Source organism: Phalacrocorax carbo, chromosome 1 (assembly GCF_963921805.1).
Source record: "Phalacrocorax carbo chromosome 1, bPhaCar2.1, whole genome shotgun sequence".
NCBI lineage: Eukaryota > Metazoa > Chordata > Aves > Suliformes > Phalacrocoracidae > Phalacrocorax > Phalacrocorax carbo.
In genome coordinates, this window is record NC_087513.1 from 64351939 (window position 1) to 64371173 (window position 19235).

The 19235-nt window shown below is 43.6% G+C and overlaps 1 protein-coding gene across 2 annotated transcripts in view; it reads left to right on the plus strand.

The window, feature by feature from the left end:
* The window catches only part of TMEM178B (transmembrane protein 178B), a 243731-nt gene that overhangs the window by 211158 nt on the left and 13338 nt on the right, over window positions 1–19235 (plus strand). Inside the window, exon 4 of one of the 2 annotated variants that reach the window (XM_064457316.1) lies at window positions 12754–13336. The exons of the other annotated variant lie outside the window; for it this stretch is intronic. Within the exon in view, the coding sequence (XP_064313386.1) occupies window positions 12754–13004 (251 nt within the window). The 3' untranslated portion in view covers window positions 13005–13336. Of the gene's footprint in view, window positions 1–12753; window positions 13337–19235 lie in introns of those variants that run through there. 2 annotated transcript variants of the gene reach the window in all.

Below are 19235 nucleotides of genomic sequence, written 5' to 3' on the forward strand. Positions count from 1 at the left end.
ACAAACTGCTTTATTAGCCCTGCAGCCAGAGGATGGACTGACCATTTACACTGGGTCACCTTCTCTTGCCCCAGCCATGCCACGCTTCACGTGTCTGTCGCAAGGCAGCTGGGGAACAAGGATGACTCAGGGGTTTGTGCCAACATCTGTGCTAGAGCCCAGCAGCTGCCAGAGGGCTACTCGCTGTGTCCAGGAGCTCATGACCAGGCTGATACTGAGGGACGCAAACCCTATCAGAAAGGGGAACTTCAAAACAGGGCTTGGGAGCCTGTGCGGCGCAGCTGTTGGTAGAGATGTGCTGCACTCTTCTGTATCCTCTTTCACTCCCCGCCTCCACGGAGAGTCATGTCTTCAAAATCCCTAAGCCTGTGTGCTGTGCTTCCTTCGCCTGCACTGTGCATATGTTAGTGGATGACAACTGAGGCATCTGTGTATTTGCAGCCATGGATCGTTACCAGCTGTTGAGTCATTTGCGTCCCAAATTTAACTCACTGTACTTTGAAAATAGCACATATCGGTAGAAAATAAGAGTGTTTATCCTACATGACTGTGGTCCTGCCATCTCAAAATAATCTTTCCGCTGCTGAATATTTTAAGAAACAAAAATGGAGCAATTTAATACAGCAAGTGTAAGGCAAAGCTCTGTGATTGACATCTCCTAGGCAGTTATGAAGTACCTTCATAGCAGCTGCCAAGAGGAAGCAAAGAGAAAGATAAACAAAAGGAGAAAATAAAAGACATTCTTTGGAGTTCATCTGGAAATATGGTGGGTCTCACAGGGCACCTAGGATTTCTGTTTCTTCCTAATGATCAAGGTCTCTACCCATTCTTCAGGATGTTCACTTATGGTGAGGTGATCAATCATGACACTGAAGATTGAAGATATTTTCTGTGACCATATTTATTTTTTTTCTTTTCCTCAATATTGTTCTTCGAAAATCCAGTTTCATGTGCTTCTTTACCAAAAGGAATAGCTTTAGAAAGTTTACATGAAATCTTTTTTCCATACGGAAAGGCAAGCGCAAATGCACGCATATGTGCACAGTTGCATGCATACAGAGCTTAAGCAACATCATATGATCAATAGTAAAAGAGAGTTATACAATAAGTGGCTGCAATCTGAGCAGCGAAGCTTGGCAAAAATATAGTTTTCACAAAGGCATAATACCTTTTGCCAGTTTTAAAAGTTTTTGTAATTCAGAAAAGGTTGGATCACGGGAAAAAATGAGATGTCAATCATGTTTTAATCCTGTGGGAGATACTAAATTAATGATCATGGAATAATAGAATCATAATATAATAGAATCATAGAATGGTTTGGGTTGGAAGGGACCTTTAAAGGTCACCTAGTCCAAGTCCCGTGCAATGTCCAAGGACATCTTCACCTAGATCAGGTTGCTCAGAGCCCCAGCCAACCTGACCTTGAATGTTCCCAGGGATGGGGCATCTACCACCTCTCTGGGCAACCTGTGCCAGTCTTTCACCACCCTCACTGTAAATAAATTCTTCTTTATATCTAGTCTGAATCTACGCTCCTTTAGTTTAAAACCATTACCCCTTGTCCTGTCACAACTGGCCTTGCTAAAGAGGTTGCCCCATCTTTCCTATAGACCCCTTTTAAGTACTGAAAGGCCACAAAACAGTCTCCCCACAGCCTTCTCTTCTCCAGGCTGAACAACCCCAACTCTCTCAGCCTTTCCTCACAGGAGAGGTGTTCTGCCCCTCTGATCATTTTCATAGCCCTCCTCTAGACCTGCTCCAACAGCTCCACGTCCTTCTGTGCTGAGGAGTCCAGAGCTGGATGCAGTACTCCACGTGGGGTCTCACCAGAACAGAGTAGAGGGGCAGAATCACCTCTCTCGACCTGCTGGATAACTGCAGAGGAACTTTAGAATTCAGCAAAACTCCTTGCAGACTACTGTAAGAACTTATTTATGTGGATTGACCTCCAGATGGAGACAAAGGCTGGTTTGTATCAAGAGATGCCATAAAGTTGTTATGAAAGTCTTTGAAACTAGCCTCAGGGGGACAAGGTCAGTCCACATGCCATGCCTCCCACACCACATGTGTACGCTCTGCTTCCTACTTGAGCTTTTGGTTAAATATTGCATTATCCTCTAAAGTGATTTAAGATCTTGAATTGGAATGAACTTGAGTTAATGTACAGCATTAATAGGTTTTAAATGTTTAAACCTCTCTAAGGCTCTTGATTGTTTGAAATCGTCAAACACATTACAAGGGTGTTGAGAAAGGCAGAAAAGGAGCTGATGAAGGTCTCTATGGGCCTGTGTTGAGACAAGCTTGGAGCAGTCATGCAGGCTTTCTTCCTCAGTGCCCATCCAGCAGTAATGTAACAAGGTCAAATGCTGCATATTAAGGTAATATGACCTAGCTTGTTTTTAAAAATGTCCTTTTTTCCTCAATTTCAGGATTTGTCAGTCCCTCTTTTCAACACCTCTCTTCTACACAGTTTGTGGTATCCCTTATAGATGGGGTTGCAAGGCATAATCTCTGGTCCCACTTTTAGGCTATGCTTCTGAGACCTAAAGAGTGACCCTTCTTTCCTTATATATATTTGAAAACCTGGACACTGATGGATACATGTTCATATATATATATGTATATAGGTTCACTGGACAGACACATATCCAGTCCACATATGTGGGTAGGGCTGGAGGTGCTTCTTTGTCCTGACCAACGAACCAATGGTCATCACCCTTTAGAAATTAGTATCGTTTTCCTTTTGAATGTTATCTAATTTCCTATTTTCGCTCCAAAAATAAACATTTAGGAAATCAACCACATCAACATACATCCCCTTCACCATCTTTCGGGGTTTTAATATGATGTCAGGGTGGCCTATTTAGTATTTCCAAGCTAGGAAACTGTTGCCCAGCTGGTGGCATGACAAGGCTCACCATACATTATGCTTAAAAGGCAGAGCTGGTGTAGCGTATTACGTCTTTAATTCTACTACTTCTCTATGCTTACTGGTACACTGAGAACACAATTTGCATTTATTTATTAATACTGGCACCCACTTTGAAAACAAAATAGGAGACTCTCTGGAAATATGAAAGATCACCTACTTTCACTGCCGTGCTTCTGTGCATCACTGCGTACCTGCCACTGAAAAGTTCTTTTATAATTTTGTGTTGTAATATTCCTCAAGGGGAATCATAACACCCATCTTTGCATCCCCTACAACATAAGTCTGAAAGCAGAGTTATGTCCTCCTTCTCACAGAATATGATTTTCATTAGATGCCTTTTTTTTTTTTTTTTTGCAATACCTCAGGAATTTAGCTGATTCTTTAGGTCAATACTGACAAATCTAGCCCTGAACAGCAGGGACCTATGAGTTAACACATCCATAAGTGAATGGAGGTGGGGTGGAATATAGAAATGCTTTTTTCAAATCAATAACACAGCTGTACTGCAGGGTGTAGTCATTTAGAGGTGGGTTGGTTTTTTTTTTCCTGGAAGGAACAGCACAACAAGAGAATTCACTGTCAACTCCATAGCATTTGATCTCCATGGAAACATTATCAGCTGACTTCAAAGTCAACCTTCAGATGTGTTACATTTCTTTTCCCGTGGCTTATTTTTGATGCTCCTAGATGTGCACTTGCACGATGGGGGAGAAATACCAACACAAGCAATTCCGGCAACCTTGTACCTGATCACAGAAGAGCACTGGCATTTAGGAGAAGGAGAGGAAAGGCCTCATAACGAGGTGCAGAGATCTCATAGTCTGGAGCAAAAGACAAGTAGTGTATGCGCACCTATAAACTCATTGTTTTTCAGTCTTAACTCAAATCATTCTCCCTGAACGTGGCATACAGTAAATTAAGAAGTCAGACACTCTGGCTTTTCAGCAAAAAGAAGTATTCATATTCCTGTGTATGTTCATTTTAAGTCAGCTATACTGACTTGTAATTTCTCCCTTACCAGGACAGGAGGTACTGACAGAAGTATCAGTACCTTCTAGAATTACAAGAACAGAAAACCTACAGTAGTCTTTGAAGGGCATGTAATCTAGTTTGCTTCTCAAGGATGTCAGTAGGTCTTTGGGGAGTGACAGAGGTGAATTAAAGTAGAAGCAAAGTAGGGGAGACAGATTGGATAGAAATAGAAAAGACTTCCCCACCCACAGTCCTGGAAAACAAGTTATGTGTATTTCAAAATTCTGTGGTTGTTCCTTATCCCTTAATAATGTCACCAGGTCTTTGATCTGTGGCTGGCTTCTGAATTTCAATGGCAAGAGGCATCAAGGCCAAAGGAAGACAATGAAAACAAAACTGGCATTTATTATTGGCTTTTATTAAAAAAAAATAGTTTGCTGAGTTGTTTTCATGCCTGGCATCAAAAAGGAAAGACTGCACATGCAACAGAAGGAAGAGTAATAATGTCATGATTTGCTAGACAGGAAAAATTCTTTACAGAGAGAAAGCAATGTAGATTTCTGTGTGTGGCAGATCTTGTTAAATGCAAAGGCTAAAGCAAGGCTTAGATTCACCTTCTCAGGTCCTCAGTTATCAACTTAGAAAAACAACATTCCCCTTGGACAAATCACTGCTACACTTGCTTGGTCCAATCTGCCTGGACAGAGTCCACTCGGCCACTGGAAATTCCGCAGAAAAAGCAGCTGAACCTGGCAGAAACTAGATGAGTGGGGCCCTTCTTGTTTCTGCCCAGCCTGGCTCTTTCAAGGGTTACAGAGACAAGTCATGACTATGTACCTGTGCAGGCTGCAGAGGCTGGAGAGGCTTCCTTTGCAACAGGAAAGAAGATTTCAGCATGTGACCCTTTAAGGCAGTACCAAAGGCGTCAGGGTAGTCTGTTGCTTGGAAGCTTTCACGTGAATGATGTAAACTTCATAGGTGTGGCCTGTATCCAATGGTCATTGCTGATAAGACAATGATATCTTATTTTGATTTCTGGCTATTATATATCAATAACTGTATCACTTAGCACATTCAGAAAGGATTTTTCTGTTCCTGGCAGGTCAGCTCAGGGAAACAGTAACAGAGCCCAGAGCCTTTTGCAGCAAAGATCCTCAGTTCACATTCAGTGCAAACAACTGGAAGTTGTACATCCAAAGGGTCCCTTGGCCACTTGAAAATAATGAATGGATAGGCTTCTCTCCAGCACCTGAAGGGGAAAATATCCAAAACAGGTAGCCACCACCATCACCCAGAGCTCCCCAATGGCTTATTTAGTAGTGCCTTCAGCAAAGAAAAAGATTTAAAAGGTATGCGAGTAACTCTACCCTTTCAGCCCTGAAAGTATTCCCAATAAGAGTATTTTTAGTGACACACACTAGGCAATGTGGAAGAAGGCTGCACTGAAGTTGTTTGTGCTGTGTCTGTTTTCCAGTCTCACTTGTCTTGAAGAACATCTGCCTGAAGACTTTTCAACAATTTAAGGTTTCCTACAAAAGAAGGATTCCACAAACCTTCTGAGGTTCCTTCTGAGAGAGGTTCAATTTTTTGTCCAGAAGAAAAAGACCTCATGGAGAGAGAGGCAGAATGACCTGGTTGCTAAAAGACCAAAAGCAATGTGGTGCATGGTTTCCCCATGCTATGGGAGATGTCATGTGATGAGGCAAACCCAGCCTGACCCCACAAGTTTCTCTTCAGCTCTGACAAATGCTAGGCTTGGAAGCACCTGCCTGAAGTACAGTTTGATACTAAACTTGTGTGTCTTGTTATCTGGCAAATCTGAGATGTGATGGAGTCACTCGAGTTTGCTCAGATGTCCAGTGCTCCTTTCCATTTAATCTTTTAGCCTCTCCCTGGGCCATCCTGAGAGGCCCACTCCACAAGGGATGAAACAAACCTGCCAGCAGCCTCTGCCTGTTGGCAATCATGGTGTTTGCCAGCACAGGGATGGGATAGTTTCACTAACCTTTGTCTAGGATGTTTCTTCATTTTGACATTAAGAGAGCCTCTTCCTATCTCTCCCTTCTGCTCCCAGTAAAATACTGAATTTCATCCCTCCAGTACAACTGGCACAATTTTTGCTGCCTCCTCCATTGTGGCTGCAACTTCATGAGCCATTATATTTGCTTGCTGGCTGTAGTCAAGTGCCTTTATTATTGCTAGGTTATTTTGGGTGGGTCATAGGAATCACCATTGCTAAAGTAATCAGAGGATTATTTAACAGAGGCTTTGATCACCTATCCTATTTCTCCCTATCCCATTTTATTAAAACAATGTGCCTTTAGCTAAGTAGCATTGCTTTTGCCTTACAAGGCAACTCATAACTTCAGTGGGTGCTTACTCATAGCTGGTGCTCAACGGCTGTGCTAGTACACAGCATGGGTATGCCCCCTTGGTGCAGTCCCATGCACTGTGGGATATGGTAGCAGAAATGTCACCATGTGCAAATCTGCAGGGTGCTATAATGTGCCATAGAGACCGACTGTCTGTTGTACAGCATAGCAAACTGGAGACCAGCCCCCAGCTGCTGTAATGTTGTTCCATACACTATACTGATTTCCGTGAGCCTAAGGGTGGTACCCATGAAGTATTTGCAGTTGTGACAGAGGATACATAGTCCTCTGATGCCATAACATATTATGGCTTGTGCAGCAGCAATTCAATAGACGGGCACCACTGCTGAAGTAACACGCAGCAGGTGTAGAGCTCGGGGGGACGGGAGGGGGGGATAGGGATGCCGCTGGTACATTTTGAGATAGGAGGCCAAAGGCCAAATGCAAACCACATTCTGGTAGGGGATGTAATGCAATATCGTAGCACCGCTACAGACCCTGCGGTTTACTCTGGTTCTTAGTATAAAATAAAAATGTATTAAGTTCCAGCCCAGGTGGGTTTATGGTCTCACAAGGACACCGCTCTGAATCTCCATCACCCAGTCAGGCTTCTTCCATCTCAGTTTGTTTTTTTTTTTAAGGGCAATTTTCCAGTAAACTCCTTGCTATTCTGCAACCTATCGGTGATGCTGCAAGCCGCTTCTCCTGGAACAGTACATAATTAAGCAATAATTTATATTCTATGCATGTATGCACAGAGCAATAAAGTGTTCTCAAGAGCTGCGTGCTGCTGAGGCGTTTAATCCGTGCACAGAAGGAGTTTACTGCAAAGCTGCTCCCTCCAAAAGGCTTTTGTCATCACTGTGTTGGGAGGGAATTCGGTTTATTCTTTAATAATTTCATTTGATTGTGATATAACTTAAATAGCTAATGGTACACACTCCACTTTAGGATCAGACCTCATTTTATTTGTTTGTTTGATGTACCTTGAAAATAGTAAAAGCTAGTAGGGCAGAGAGAAAGTAAAGATAATGTTGTTTCACATGTGAGATTTTTTTCCCTATAACCCTATAATAAAAAAGTGATGATAATTAAATAAACAGTACTCCTTCCAAAGGCATTAGTGGCCACAAATTGCCACCAATGGCAGCTACTAAAAATACTTTAAAAGGCAGAGATTCGCATTTATTTGAGAACTGCTTGGTTTCAGAAGACGTCTTAAAATCCATACCTTCGTGTTTCTCTTTTTATCTGCTGGTGTTTATAAGTAATACTTGACATTTCTATCTCTGCAAAAAACAGAAGGGGAAAAGAATCAGGTTTTTTTAGTTTGTTTACTTTGTGCATCTGACAGCACAGTTAGTTTGTGAGTCATTTCTGCCTGTTGTTGGGGGAAGGAGAGGACGAGCTGCGTTCTATCAGATGTGGAAGAAGTGTTTTCCAAATAATAACAAAAACGATTTGTCAGGAAGGGGGTCTCAGAGGTGGGCTTGGTGCCCAGATCATTTTAATTACTGGCTTTTTGGATTTGGATTCAAATTGATGATATTTTCTTCAGGTGAGGACAACCACCAGAGTCTATTTTTAATTTTCTTTCCTTCCTTCCCTGAAGGTGTAGTGAGGTGGACTCCTATAGATTGTGTTCTGGTGAGATAAGAAGTTTTTGCCCCTCCAGACATGGCAGACTGAAGGACCACACAAACAACCCAGTACCTTTCAAGCCAAGAGAAGTCGTCACCTGAAATTGCCTCCAGTGGTGATTTAAAGGAAAGGAGTGCCCATATAGTCAGCTCCTGTGTCATGGGTCAGGGCATGGTGCCGGCCAGCTGAAGGGGTTGACACAGCTACAGTCAGAATCCTCATCCCTAATACCGGGGACGGGGATGTTTAGCTCCTGATAGCGGGGTCCGTTTACGTGCTTTCACCACAAAGGCTCATCTTCATTTGCAGTATATCTAAGAAAGGCAGCAGTTCTTGTCTCACGAAACACCACGGACCCTGTGAAATCCCTCAAGCTCTTCACTATGGAAGCCACTCCCGCAGGGTCTGTAGGCAAAGGGCATGGATTCTGACGTGGTTCAGGTGGGCACTAGCACGAGGCAAAATTCAAACATATTTAGTATGGATGGTTTGAACCTGCTTGTGTTTAAATCTGTTCACTCACAAGCAGTTCTGCTCCCCCCTGGAGCTGAGGGTTGAAAACTGCAAATGGAGGCATCGCAGCCCCTGGCACAGCGGGGCTGATCGGAAAGAAAAGGGACGTTTACTGAAAAAAAAGATTCCTAGCAGCAGAGACCCACAGGTCTGCTTGATATACATGCTTAAAAACAGCTACAGCAAAGGGCTCTGACTCATAATCCACACAAAACTAGGCTTGGGCCAACAATGATATTACCTTTCCCAGTCATCCCTTTTGTGACCATGTCTGTCCCTGCAGCAAGGATGGCAGGACTTGAATCTTATACACATATATAGCAAATAAGTTCATCTCTGTCTTAAACTTCTGGTCTAAATGGAGGAGACATTCAGTACAATGTTTAATATTCCTCTTCCATAATATACAAAAATGAAAAGCGCAAGATAGCCATGAGGTATTTAATAGCTCAGTGCTCAAACCACTGTTGAACATCAGTCCATTAGCAGGACAGGCACTGTCAAAACCAGCCCGAGGAAAGGTGGCTGTCTGATGAGGAGGCAGGGTGGAGGTTTGACTACATGTCAAACAACAGTTTCTGTGTCACAGACATGACTTTACACAAAATTCCATCTCTCACCTGACTGAAGCATTTTGCAGTGACACATGAATTTCCTTTGTCGAAAACACTGCTGTTGCCTTGTCGCATTCGTTAATGTTTCACTTAGGATGATAACGTGTAAATCCCAGCGCAAAGAACTTAGTGCGTTCTGCTCTCCCCAGCTGCTGAAGGAGCTGGTCTTTATCTCTGCTGTCCAGCTCACATACCAGCACATCCCTGGTGAGCTCTTATTACTGCCTGTCACTCACATTCTGTGTGCCAGAGACATGGCGCAAGTGCCGAGCTTTGGACCACCAGCCTTCAGGTCTGGTTGTCTGCGTGGGCCAGAGTTATGGGGAGTGTTTTTCACAAAGAAAAGTTTGTATTGCTATGGCATTAGTGCACATGTCGGGGCGCGCCTCACTGAAGGAAAGAACCGACGAGACAAGTGAATAAGGGTTCAGTTTATTTTCTGGGGAGAGAAAGAATCTCAGGGTTGGGGATACTCATGACTTGCTGCAGCCCTGCTGCCCCTGAGGTGCTGTGTCCATAGTGCAGGCAGTGCCACGGGCAGGAGCAACAGGCTCCCTCCTCCTGCCATCCCAGCTCTGTGTCTTAGCTGGACTAGCAGAGGCTGCATTTCCAAGGGTAAGCTCAATCTCCATATCCCTTCCAACCGTGACTCTTTCACTATGATGGCCAACAATTGTGCAATTTTCAAGAATGATTCTTTGCATTATGATTGCCAGTTCATGAGGAAAAGCTACCAAACAGTCCTAAGGTAGTAACCGTGCTCAGTTTTCATCAGTAACCCTCCTGGTGAGAGGCCAGATTAATAACAAGTGGGAACTTCCTTGCTCGGCTAAATACAAACAACACATAGGACTCATATAATGGCCATAAAGATTCCTCTAGGTGGTATAAAATGGCATTTTTGTGTGTCTGTAATGAATAGCACTAGGCAGGCTGATAAACCTGTGCTGTACAAGACATACTGCAGAAGCACTGGGGGGTGCCTGGCCGAGGACTGTGCTATGCAACCTTTAACGTTGTACACAACAGTCATTATTTATCATTGTGGGATTAGCACATTCTCCAGTGAAGGGGCAGGATGGGGCAGCCTTTTTTTGAAGAAGTCTCATGCTCGTGATTTGCTTTATTCTCTGTTGCTGTTACTCAATTTTCTTTATTGTTCACTTGCTATGGGGCAGAATACCCCCCGCAAGGTGGAGTGCCAATATATTGGGCACTGTTCGACTACAAAGAGTAAGAAATGCTCCTTACATTGAAGAGCTTATAATCAAAATAGGCAAGACAAAGCGTGAAAGCATGGGGAGTATTTGAAATCCAAAGTTATTTCCTTCCCTTTTATACTTAGCAAATGCAGCTTCAGTCTGGCCGCACAGATTTTCCCACCCACCTCTCTTAACAACCTTGTATTTCAAGAGAGCTGAAATTATCATGTTCTTGCTAGAAGAGGCCTTTCATGTCATCTTCTAACCACAGCCATTTGAAATGAGCCATGGAGCTTGGTTCAGAGCACAGTGGCTCTGAGGGATCCTTTTTTCCCCCATCCCACAATGTACTAGTCATGTTGGCATTTCACACAGGGAACAACCACGTTCTTGCCAGACACCTTCATGTTACTGGATAATGTAAGTGACATGGTAAAACATGGAAAGGAGAGTGTGGTTTCTAATCAACCAACCTAATTTTTGAGTAAGGGGTTCTGGGAGGGAGACCTTCCCTTTTATCCTGCTCTGTGCTTTGAAGTAGTGTAGGACATCTCTGAAGAGAGCTCCAGAGCCTGGGGTCTCACAAGGCTTTTGCAAAAGCCCAGAGCACTGACTGTAGACTACTTGGGTGCTGGTGAGAGGCAAGAAGGCAGTTTTTATTTTAATAGACATAGTACCTACCGCAGCAGCTCACAGGTCCTGGCTCGTACCCTGTGGCACTATCATAATATGAGTACTTACAAATGACCTGGGCCATCTGGCAGCTATACACAGCAGTAGGGGAGGCACCCAGAGTTCCCATGTTCCCTGACCTTTACAACAGAGAGCATCCACAAATGCCACTCCGAAACACATTGGAGAAAAGACAGTCTAAATAGACAAAGCAGTGATCACAAGAGGGAACAGAGAATGGGCTGTGACTGTGATCTCACAGCAGGTCCATGATAGAGATTCGCCTGCAGATTCTAGACCTGTGTGATGTTCCTACTAGGTAAAGGAGGTGGTTATAGTGGAAAGTCCACACATTTTTGGTGGTGTATATATGTTCTTACAAATGCCCTCAGTTTCTGAGCCTAATTCCAGGTGAATTCACCATGTAATCCTATATGAGTCTTCAGAGTAGGGAGTGTAAGATCCATTTCTTCCAACTAAAAACAAAACAGCAGAGAAACAACAGGGAAAGTATTGCAGAAGAAAAGCCGGGGCAGGAGCAGGAAGGTGTAGAAAGAGGCAAGGGCACCAGAGGAAGGGAACTGGACACTAAAACCAGGCTGGCTGCTTTGGAGGATCGTGCTGTCTTAGGGATGGGGCCAGGAAGAGTAGGAGATTCCTTGCTGTCAGCTGCTGGTGAACAGATGCAGGACATCCTGCACAGGCAGTACACATAGCATGCTGCTGATCTGTGCATAAACAGCAGGACGACACACAGGACTGAGCACACGTGTTACTATAGCATGTGTACTGTAGGTTGCCTTCTGTGCCCAGGGCTCTCCAGGCAATTATGAGAGGCCCACATAGGGAGAAATTGGAGAAGAAAAATAAACTACCAACTTTATGTTGACTTTAGTTGTTATCTCTCGAGACAGGCGTGTAGTGTCTGTAGCTATCCATTATTTTGTGTGTGGGTGGCAACTGTGACATTTCAGGAACTCAGAGTTTAGCTTTGATGAAGCTGGAGGCCAAAGATCAAATTTAGACTTATCTGGGTGGGCTAAGGTTCAGCCTCATCTGATACGTGTGTCTTTCCGTAACACCTACCATCTGACAGAGTTATGAAGCCTGTCCTCACAGTGTTCTCAGGAAGAAATTAAATATTGCTGCAGAGACAGAAAACAAGAACAGGATACTTTGAAGATTTCCCCAACACTGCAGAGGGAATCTAGATTGTGACTGGAGTCATGCAGAGGGTAGAATCTGAATTTTGTGGGGGATTTTAAGATTTTGGCAGTGGTATTTAAAAGGGGGGGAGGGGTATAATGAAAGATTTTAGGTTTTGATATAAGAAAAGTCTGAAAAAATCTTCCAAGTTATTTCAAATGTAGGTTTCAACAGAGCCGGAATATGTCAAGTATTTTGTAATATTTTATTCTATAAAACCATCACTTAAAAACTGAAATTAAATATTTCAAGGCTTTTTCTCCCCCAAAATACTGAAACATTATGATTCACTCTGTATTTATCTAAAGCAAAATTCCAGAAAAATTAATGGTTTCATGAAGCATTCTGGTTCCCAAGGGAGTGCTCGTATTAAAAAAACTGTTCCTGCTGGAGTTTCTCCATACAGCTCTGTTCAGCATCAGATCAATATTCAAGGTAGCACTCAGTTCTTTCCCCATGGAACTGCTAGACTAAGCCACTTTCTATACAAACATCTTCTCTTAGGTATTTTCTTACTGTTTGCACCGGCTTTTCTCAGGCGGCTTGGAAAGTGGTATGCCTATCACTCTTCTAACTTTTCTTTGTTTTTTTTTTTCCTTCCTCCTTCTCCCCTTCCCGCTCTCCTCCAGGAACCTTCTGCATCATTTCACTGTGCACATGCGTGGCTGGAATCAACTTTGAGCTCTCCCGCTACCCCCGCTACCTGTACGGACTTCCCGATGACATCAGCCATGGCTATGGCTGGTCCATGTTCTGTGCGTGGGGGGGCCTGGGCCTCACTCTTATCTCTGGCTTCTTCTGCACTCTGGCCCCTTCTGTCCAACCTGTCCCCAGGACCAACTGCCCCAAATCTAGACCTGAGAATGGGACAGTGTGCTAAAACAAATAGCAAACAAATACACACATGCGTGTACATATATACATATATATGTCTATGTGTGCCTATACACGCATATATATGTATATATAATTATATATATATATAATCTCAGATTAATGCCAGTGCCAAGGTAGAGCTGAGTCCAACACGGCACTCACATCTCCACCGGACTCTGTCTTGCTTCGTTCTTTCTCACAGCGATGGGAAAGCTTTTCTCTCACATGGCTCTTCCATCCAACTCTTAACTTCAGCGTCATACCTTAGAGGTCAAATGAACATACAGTTGCACCTACCTACTGCCATTTGGGAAGGGGAACAGGGGGCCCGTGTGGGGGATCTGGAACCAGAATCCGTACAGGACATGGAGGGTGGGGTGGGGGGTGGGGGGAAAGCCTGTCCATTGCAGCCGGAAGGGAAAATGCAAACAGCAAGAAAAGGAACAAATCAAGAATTCGAGCCACCTCTACAATGTACCTCCTCGAGGCCATTATCAGAAGTCCACCCACTTTCTTTTTCTTTCTTAAAACAAAATGACAGAAGCCCGCCCTGTCATTGGTTTTGGGTTTGGGTTTTTTTTTTTTGCTTAAAACACAGAAATCAAAATGGAGAGAATGTGTGCGGAAAAGCAGAAAAGCATTTTCTCTTTGCCTGCCAAACTTTAGAGAGAAGCAAACAAGTGAAAATAATAATAATAATAATAATAATAATGATAATAATAAACAGATCTAACAAAATAAAAACAGAAAACAACAAAAAAACTCCATGAGGACATCTCAGCGGACTTTCCAACAATGCGGTTTTAATCTTCCAGCTGCCTTACATCCAGGCTTACAACTGAGGCTGAACTGCTAACGTAAATGCAGCAGAAGGCCTTTTGAAAATGCTGTGATACGTGTGCGTATAACTTTTTCTTCCCTCTTCTTTCTTTTTTTTTTTTTTAAGAAAAAGAAATATTTAAAACATTGCAATGTGATTGTCCACTAAACCATCCATGCTGTGTTTGTGGCCCAAGACTGAGGCACCGCAACTGCAGAAGCATGAGGAAAACCGTCAGGTCTGAGACAGCATGCCTCCTCTGGTGGATTTCAGGATGTTTTTTTGTTTTCATGGATCATCTGAGAGTTCAGGATGTTGGATCCAAGGGAAGACTGACCAGGGAGAAGGGAGGTGGGGGGAGCCCTGGCAGTTGTTCTTCCCAGGTATTTGCTGGAGTGGGATTTCATCAAGTTTCCGTTTTGGATGTTTAAGACAACTGGGCAAAAGCCATTGCCAAGGAGAAAAGGGGAGCTAATTTTTGTAAGGGAGAAGTAAGAGATGCCTCTTGTTGTGTTCAAATGTACGCCAAATAAGACCTTCCCACATCTTGCCTTTGGAAACTGCCCCGGGATCACTGGACTTCTCCACTCTCCATCTGGGAGAACTGTGTACAGATGGAAGCGAAAGGGTCAGATGCAGAGAATGGAGATCCATTTCCCATAAGCTCAAGCATTGTATGATATAACTGTGAATCCATGAATGGGACTCTCTCTAACTCTATCTCTATTTTTGGTCTTTCTCTTTTTCCTGCTACTCCTCTTCCCATTGTCTCCTTTTCCCTTCACTCTGCTCTTCCCATCGTTCAGGCCATAGGTCCCAGAGGAGCTAAATGAACAGCGAAGTCTGGAGAGGCGGGTGAACGCCATTAGGGGAAGCAAAGCATTTTGGCTGTGAGGGCAGTGGGTTGTTGCAGGGTAACAGTGGCTGAGGGGAACGTAAGGAGGAAGGGCCAAGGGTGTAACCAAATGGAGCCTGAAGAGGCAATGGCTGAATGGCTGTATGCAGGAGTGATTGTACCACTGAAAAATGTGCAGGCAAAGGGAGACAGAGCAAAAAAAAAAAACAGGCCTCCCCAAAACCAACCCAACCCAACATGCTCTTAATTCAGGGATAGTGCCAGCAATCCTTTCTTACGTGATAGCTGCATGCCATCAGTCCTCATTAGTCAATAAAAATCATCCTCTGCATCTACAAAAACTCACCAGGAGAAGGAGGCAACCTGTTGAAACTGTGCCTACTGCACAGAAACGAAGGCATTAATTTCCAGATCATGCCATTTACATAGCTGGCAAGAAACAGTGTTTTGCTCAGTTAAAAAAATCCAACCAACAAATAATTCTTATGCAATACAATTGCATAGCTAGCCATTCCCCTTCCAGCCCTGCTTCCCCTCCTCGTTACAGCTTGTGTGCTGATGTCGCTTTATTAACAGTGCCCAAAGAATTCAAATTTCTGGAGGGCATTCTGGAGTAGGGTAGATTTCAGTTTCTTTCATTCTTGTTGAACTACCTAGCTTTTGCTTTCTTTGGTCTACAAATTCCGCAAACATGCCAATGCCAGCTGCCAAGCCAGCATGTTGCCACTGAAGTGCCATCCCTGGCAACTGAAGTTTTGTCATTTCATTCTCCATTAGATCTGACTGGAGAAAGTATTTATTTATTCATGTTGGAAATGCCTTCTGAAGAAACTTCCTTTTTAAGTAGATTGGATTATTTCTTTTTTTCTGGCAAGGTTTTCAGATAGAGTGGTTTTGAAAAGCTTTGAAACCATTTGACTGTGCAAGTGCCTACTAGGTAAGGAGGCTGATGAATTACTATTGGAGTGGAGAAGGAAATTAAAAACTGCTCTTGGAAAGCTAAATGAAAACTGAAAGCAGCAAATCAGAAACTGAAAACCAAAAGAGACCTATAAAAAAAAATTGTGAAAATTTTCAAAATATGAACAATTTTGAGACAAAACAACTTCTCATTAAGAGATTAATGCTTTAGGAAAATGGTAAATGTTTCATTAAAACAGCTTTGAACACAAACTTTCTTCCTCCTCTGCAGTGCTGAGTGCAATAGGGCAGGTGTTTCATGTGAATACAGATACCTGGAGTGACCCAGGTAAACTAAAGGGCACAGAGGTATCTAGCTGGAGTCCACCACCAGGCCTTGTGTCATGGAAAGGAGTATGACAGCTCCTGTGACAATATACAGTCTTGTGTGGTCCGTGACTGGGCACAGGGTGTATTCTTTTACAGATAGTTTTGAAAGAGGTGTAGCAGTGAGATTTAAAGAAATAGAAATAATTTTGCTCTTTCATGGATTCTCAAAGCTTTCCTTTCTTTCTGCAGATGGCATGAAAACAGTTCTGCCTCGATGAAGCATCCACTGATGGTGTTGGTTTACAAGCTGTACATGAGCCTGTGTGTTTTTCTGTCTGTGGCGATGGTGGCAGAGGGTTATGATTATTTTTATTTACAACAGAAAAATGTTAACCCTAGATCTTTAGGCCAGTTCTGTGATTTTCCACTCACTATAGCATAGGCTCTCTGAGGCCTGTGTGGCTATGAAGTGTCTTAAAAGCTATGTGAGTAACCGTCTGAAGCAGCAGATGATCATATAATCTTAATCTCAAACTGGATCCCCAAAGGGACCATTTGTCCAAACACCAGTTCTCTCATCTTTGCCTCAAATAGGGCAAAACCTCCTTGGGGTATTGTGAATTTCCCTCCACGCTACTCCCAGAACCAGGAGGAGCACTGCGTGCTTCTGTACCCTTGAAGCGGGCTCACAGACCCACCACGCTTTCTGCTGGCTCAGACTCATCTTTAGAGCAGGGTTGACTCAAAATACATCCAAATCCAAATTTGTGATGGTTAGTGTCTCCATCTATCCTGAGTTTCTGCATTGTGGGATGGCTTTGAAATATCTTTCTGAACAGAGATCCAAGTTTTTTGACTAGTGTCTGGTTTTCTAGTTTGAGGAGTAGTTAATTAGAATTCTGTTAGCTGTGATCCCATCGTTAAGGGGCTTGACTCCATCCCTCAGATCTGCTCTGGCGAAGAGCCTAAGCATGTGCTTTACTTGGAGCATGTGACTAATCCCCTTAATTTTGGTAGACTATTCATATGCTTAAAGTTAAGAATGTGCTTTCCTGGATGATGTTCAGCTTCCTGCAGAGTCCAGCCCCCGCTCTTCTTTTCCTGTCCCACCCTTGTAGATAATCTGACACTCTTGTCCTAGCCTGATGTACCAGTGGGTGTTCGGTCTCCCTTTCCATGAGGCTGGTAACACGGGGTCCATAGCTGGCAGGCTCTTTCTCACATGTGGCCTTCCATGTTGCACTGCTGAGAAAACACATCTCTGTGCTCCAGAGACCACAGAGGAACTTGACTGCAGTGAAGGCAGACGTCATGAAATGCCAGTCCTAAGGACACAGGACGAATCGGCTCAACCCACTGAGATCGGCAGGCTGAGGTTTTGTGTATAGTGACTCTCAGTTATTGTACAGTGAATTTGTCCTGTGACCGTAGCGAGTTAGCTACAGGAGGGTCTGCTGTCCATCCCTGCCAGGAGCACTGTATACGTGAGGGGGCTACGTGGCAGGAGTCCATGTGCTCTGTATCTTATGTACTGTGTAAGACACCTTCTTCAAGCTAAAGCTGTTTGTTAAAATTCCTGACTCATATTGGTCACCTGTATATACCATCTCTCCCTTCTCCCTCTCTGCAAACACACAACTGATCTTCTCTGATCTAAATAGTAGCCCCTCCGGTTATATTTCTAGTTGGGCTTTCATTCTACCCCAGGGTCAGTCACAAGTGGATCACAAACCACTACTGACCAGAGCAATTTCTTTGGAATATTGCTTTTGAAAAAATGCCATTACTTTTTAAAACATTATTCCATCTGCAGTTACAAATGAAAGGAAAAATAAAAAACCCTCAGAGTCGTCTAAACAGAGGATCCTCCTCCTGCAAGGAGTGAATCGCGAGAGCGCAGGTATACTGCTTTCCTGTAGATGTGAGTCATTTGGGATCACTTTTAGCTACAGCATGTTAGCTGTGCAGTTCATTGGATAATGGTTCAGGTGGTGAGGCACCGGAACAGGTTGCCCAGAGAAGCTGCAGATGCCCCATCCTTGGAAGTGTTCATGGCCAGGCTGGATGGGGCTTTGAGCAACCTGGTTTAGTGGAAGGTGTCCCTGCCCATGGCAGGGGGGTTAGAACTAGATGGTCTTTCAGGTCCCTTCCAACCCAAACCATTCTATGAGTCTATGATTCTATGATGAATAAAACAACGTTGGTAAGGGAGAGTATTGATATGCAGGGGGTATCTCAGAAGACTGTGTCTCCACGGCTGTCCGTTTACCCACCATGCAGCACTTCCGAATCAGGCTCATCCCTGGAGCCCCACTGATAAGCAGAGCTCAGAAGAAAATCACTGTAATCTGTCCTTAATTCTTGAGTGCCAAGCTAACTGCCAGCAGGGAAATGGAGAGGAAATAATACGTTACCAAGTATAGCTTAAATAAAGACATACATTATTCGGGCTTTTTCTTCTGTGTGTCTCTACATAGGCCTAGAAGGGCTATAGGACTGCTCAGGCACATTCACACAAGCCAACACTGCACTCTCTTACCCTGAGGTTTTGCACTCTTTCATGGCCCATACTGCTGTGCTCATCCAGCCAGCAAGGGAAGATTCAAGGTGAAAAACTGAGACAGCTCTGAACGATTGCCAGGCACCACTGAGAGACAAAGAGTAAAAAGTGTGCATGAAGCACAAACAGCCTGTAAAGATTAGTGATGGATGAATTTCCAAGGTCAGGAACTGTGTTTCAGACAAACCTAAAATTTGACTGCAAACTCCAGGCCAGATCCATAAGATCTCGATTCTGCCAGTCTAAGCTGGAAAGCTCATAAAACCAGGGCTTAGCTCAAAACTTATAGCCCCACTGTTTCCAGTAAAAGCCAGGAATATAATGCATCTGTTCCATAGTCTGTTGAAGTCCATAGAAAGGTTTCCCTTGGCTCCACTGAGTTTTGGATCAGGTGCCTCAGAAAATATTATAGTGCTGTCCTGGCTAACACTGAAAATGAAATGCAAGCTCACACAGTCACAACATCTAATCTTTGGGTTTAGAAAGAAATGGTCATCAGATATTACCCTTTTTTTGTTTGTCCCTGATGTAGGGTTTCCATCCTGGCTGCCCCACTGTCCCCCAGTAATCACTAATACTCCAATCTTACAGCCTTCTTCAGAGCCATAGATAGAGATTGCAACACCTTTTAAAACAAATGTTCTACTGCTGGTGCAAGGGGGTTCTGACAAGTTCCCTGTTGACCTCAGTGGAAGAACTGGAGCCTGATACAATGCTGCCAATTTAACTGCAGTATGCATTGCACGTGTTTAGGGTTTAACTGGGAGAA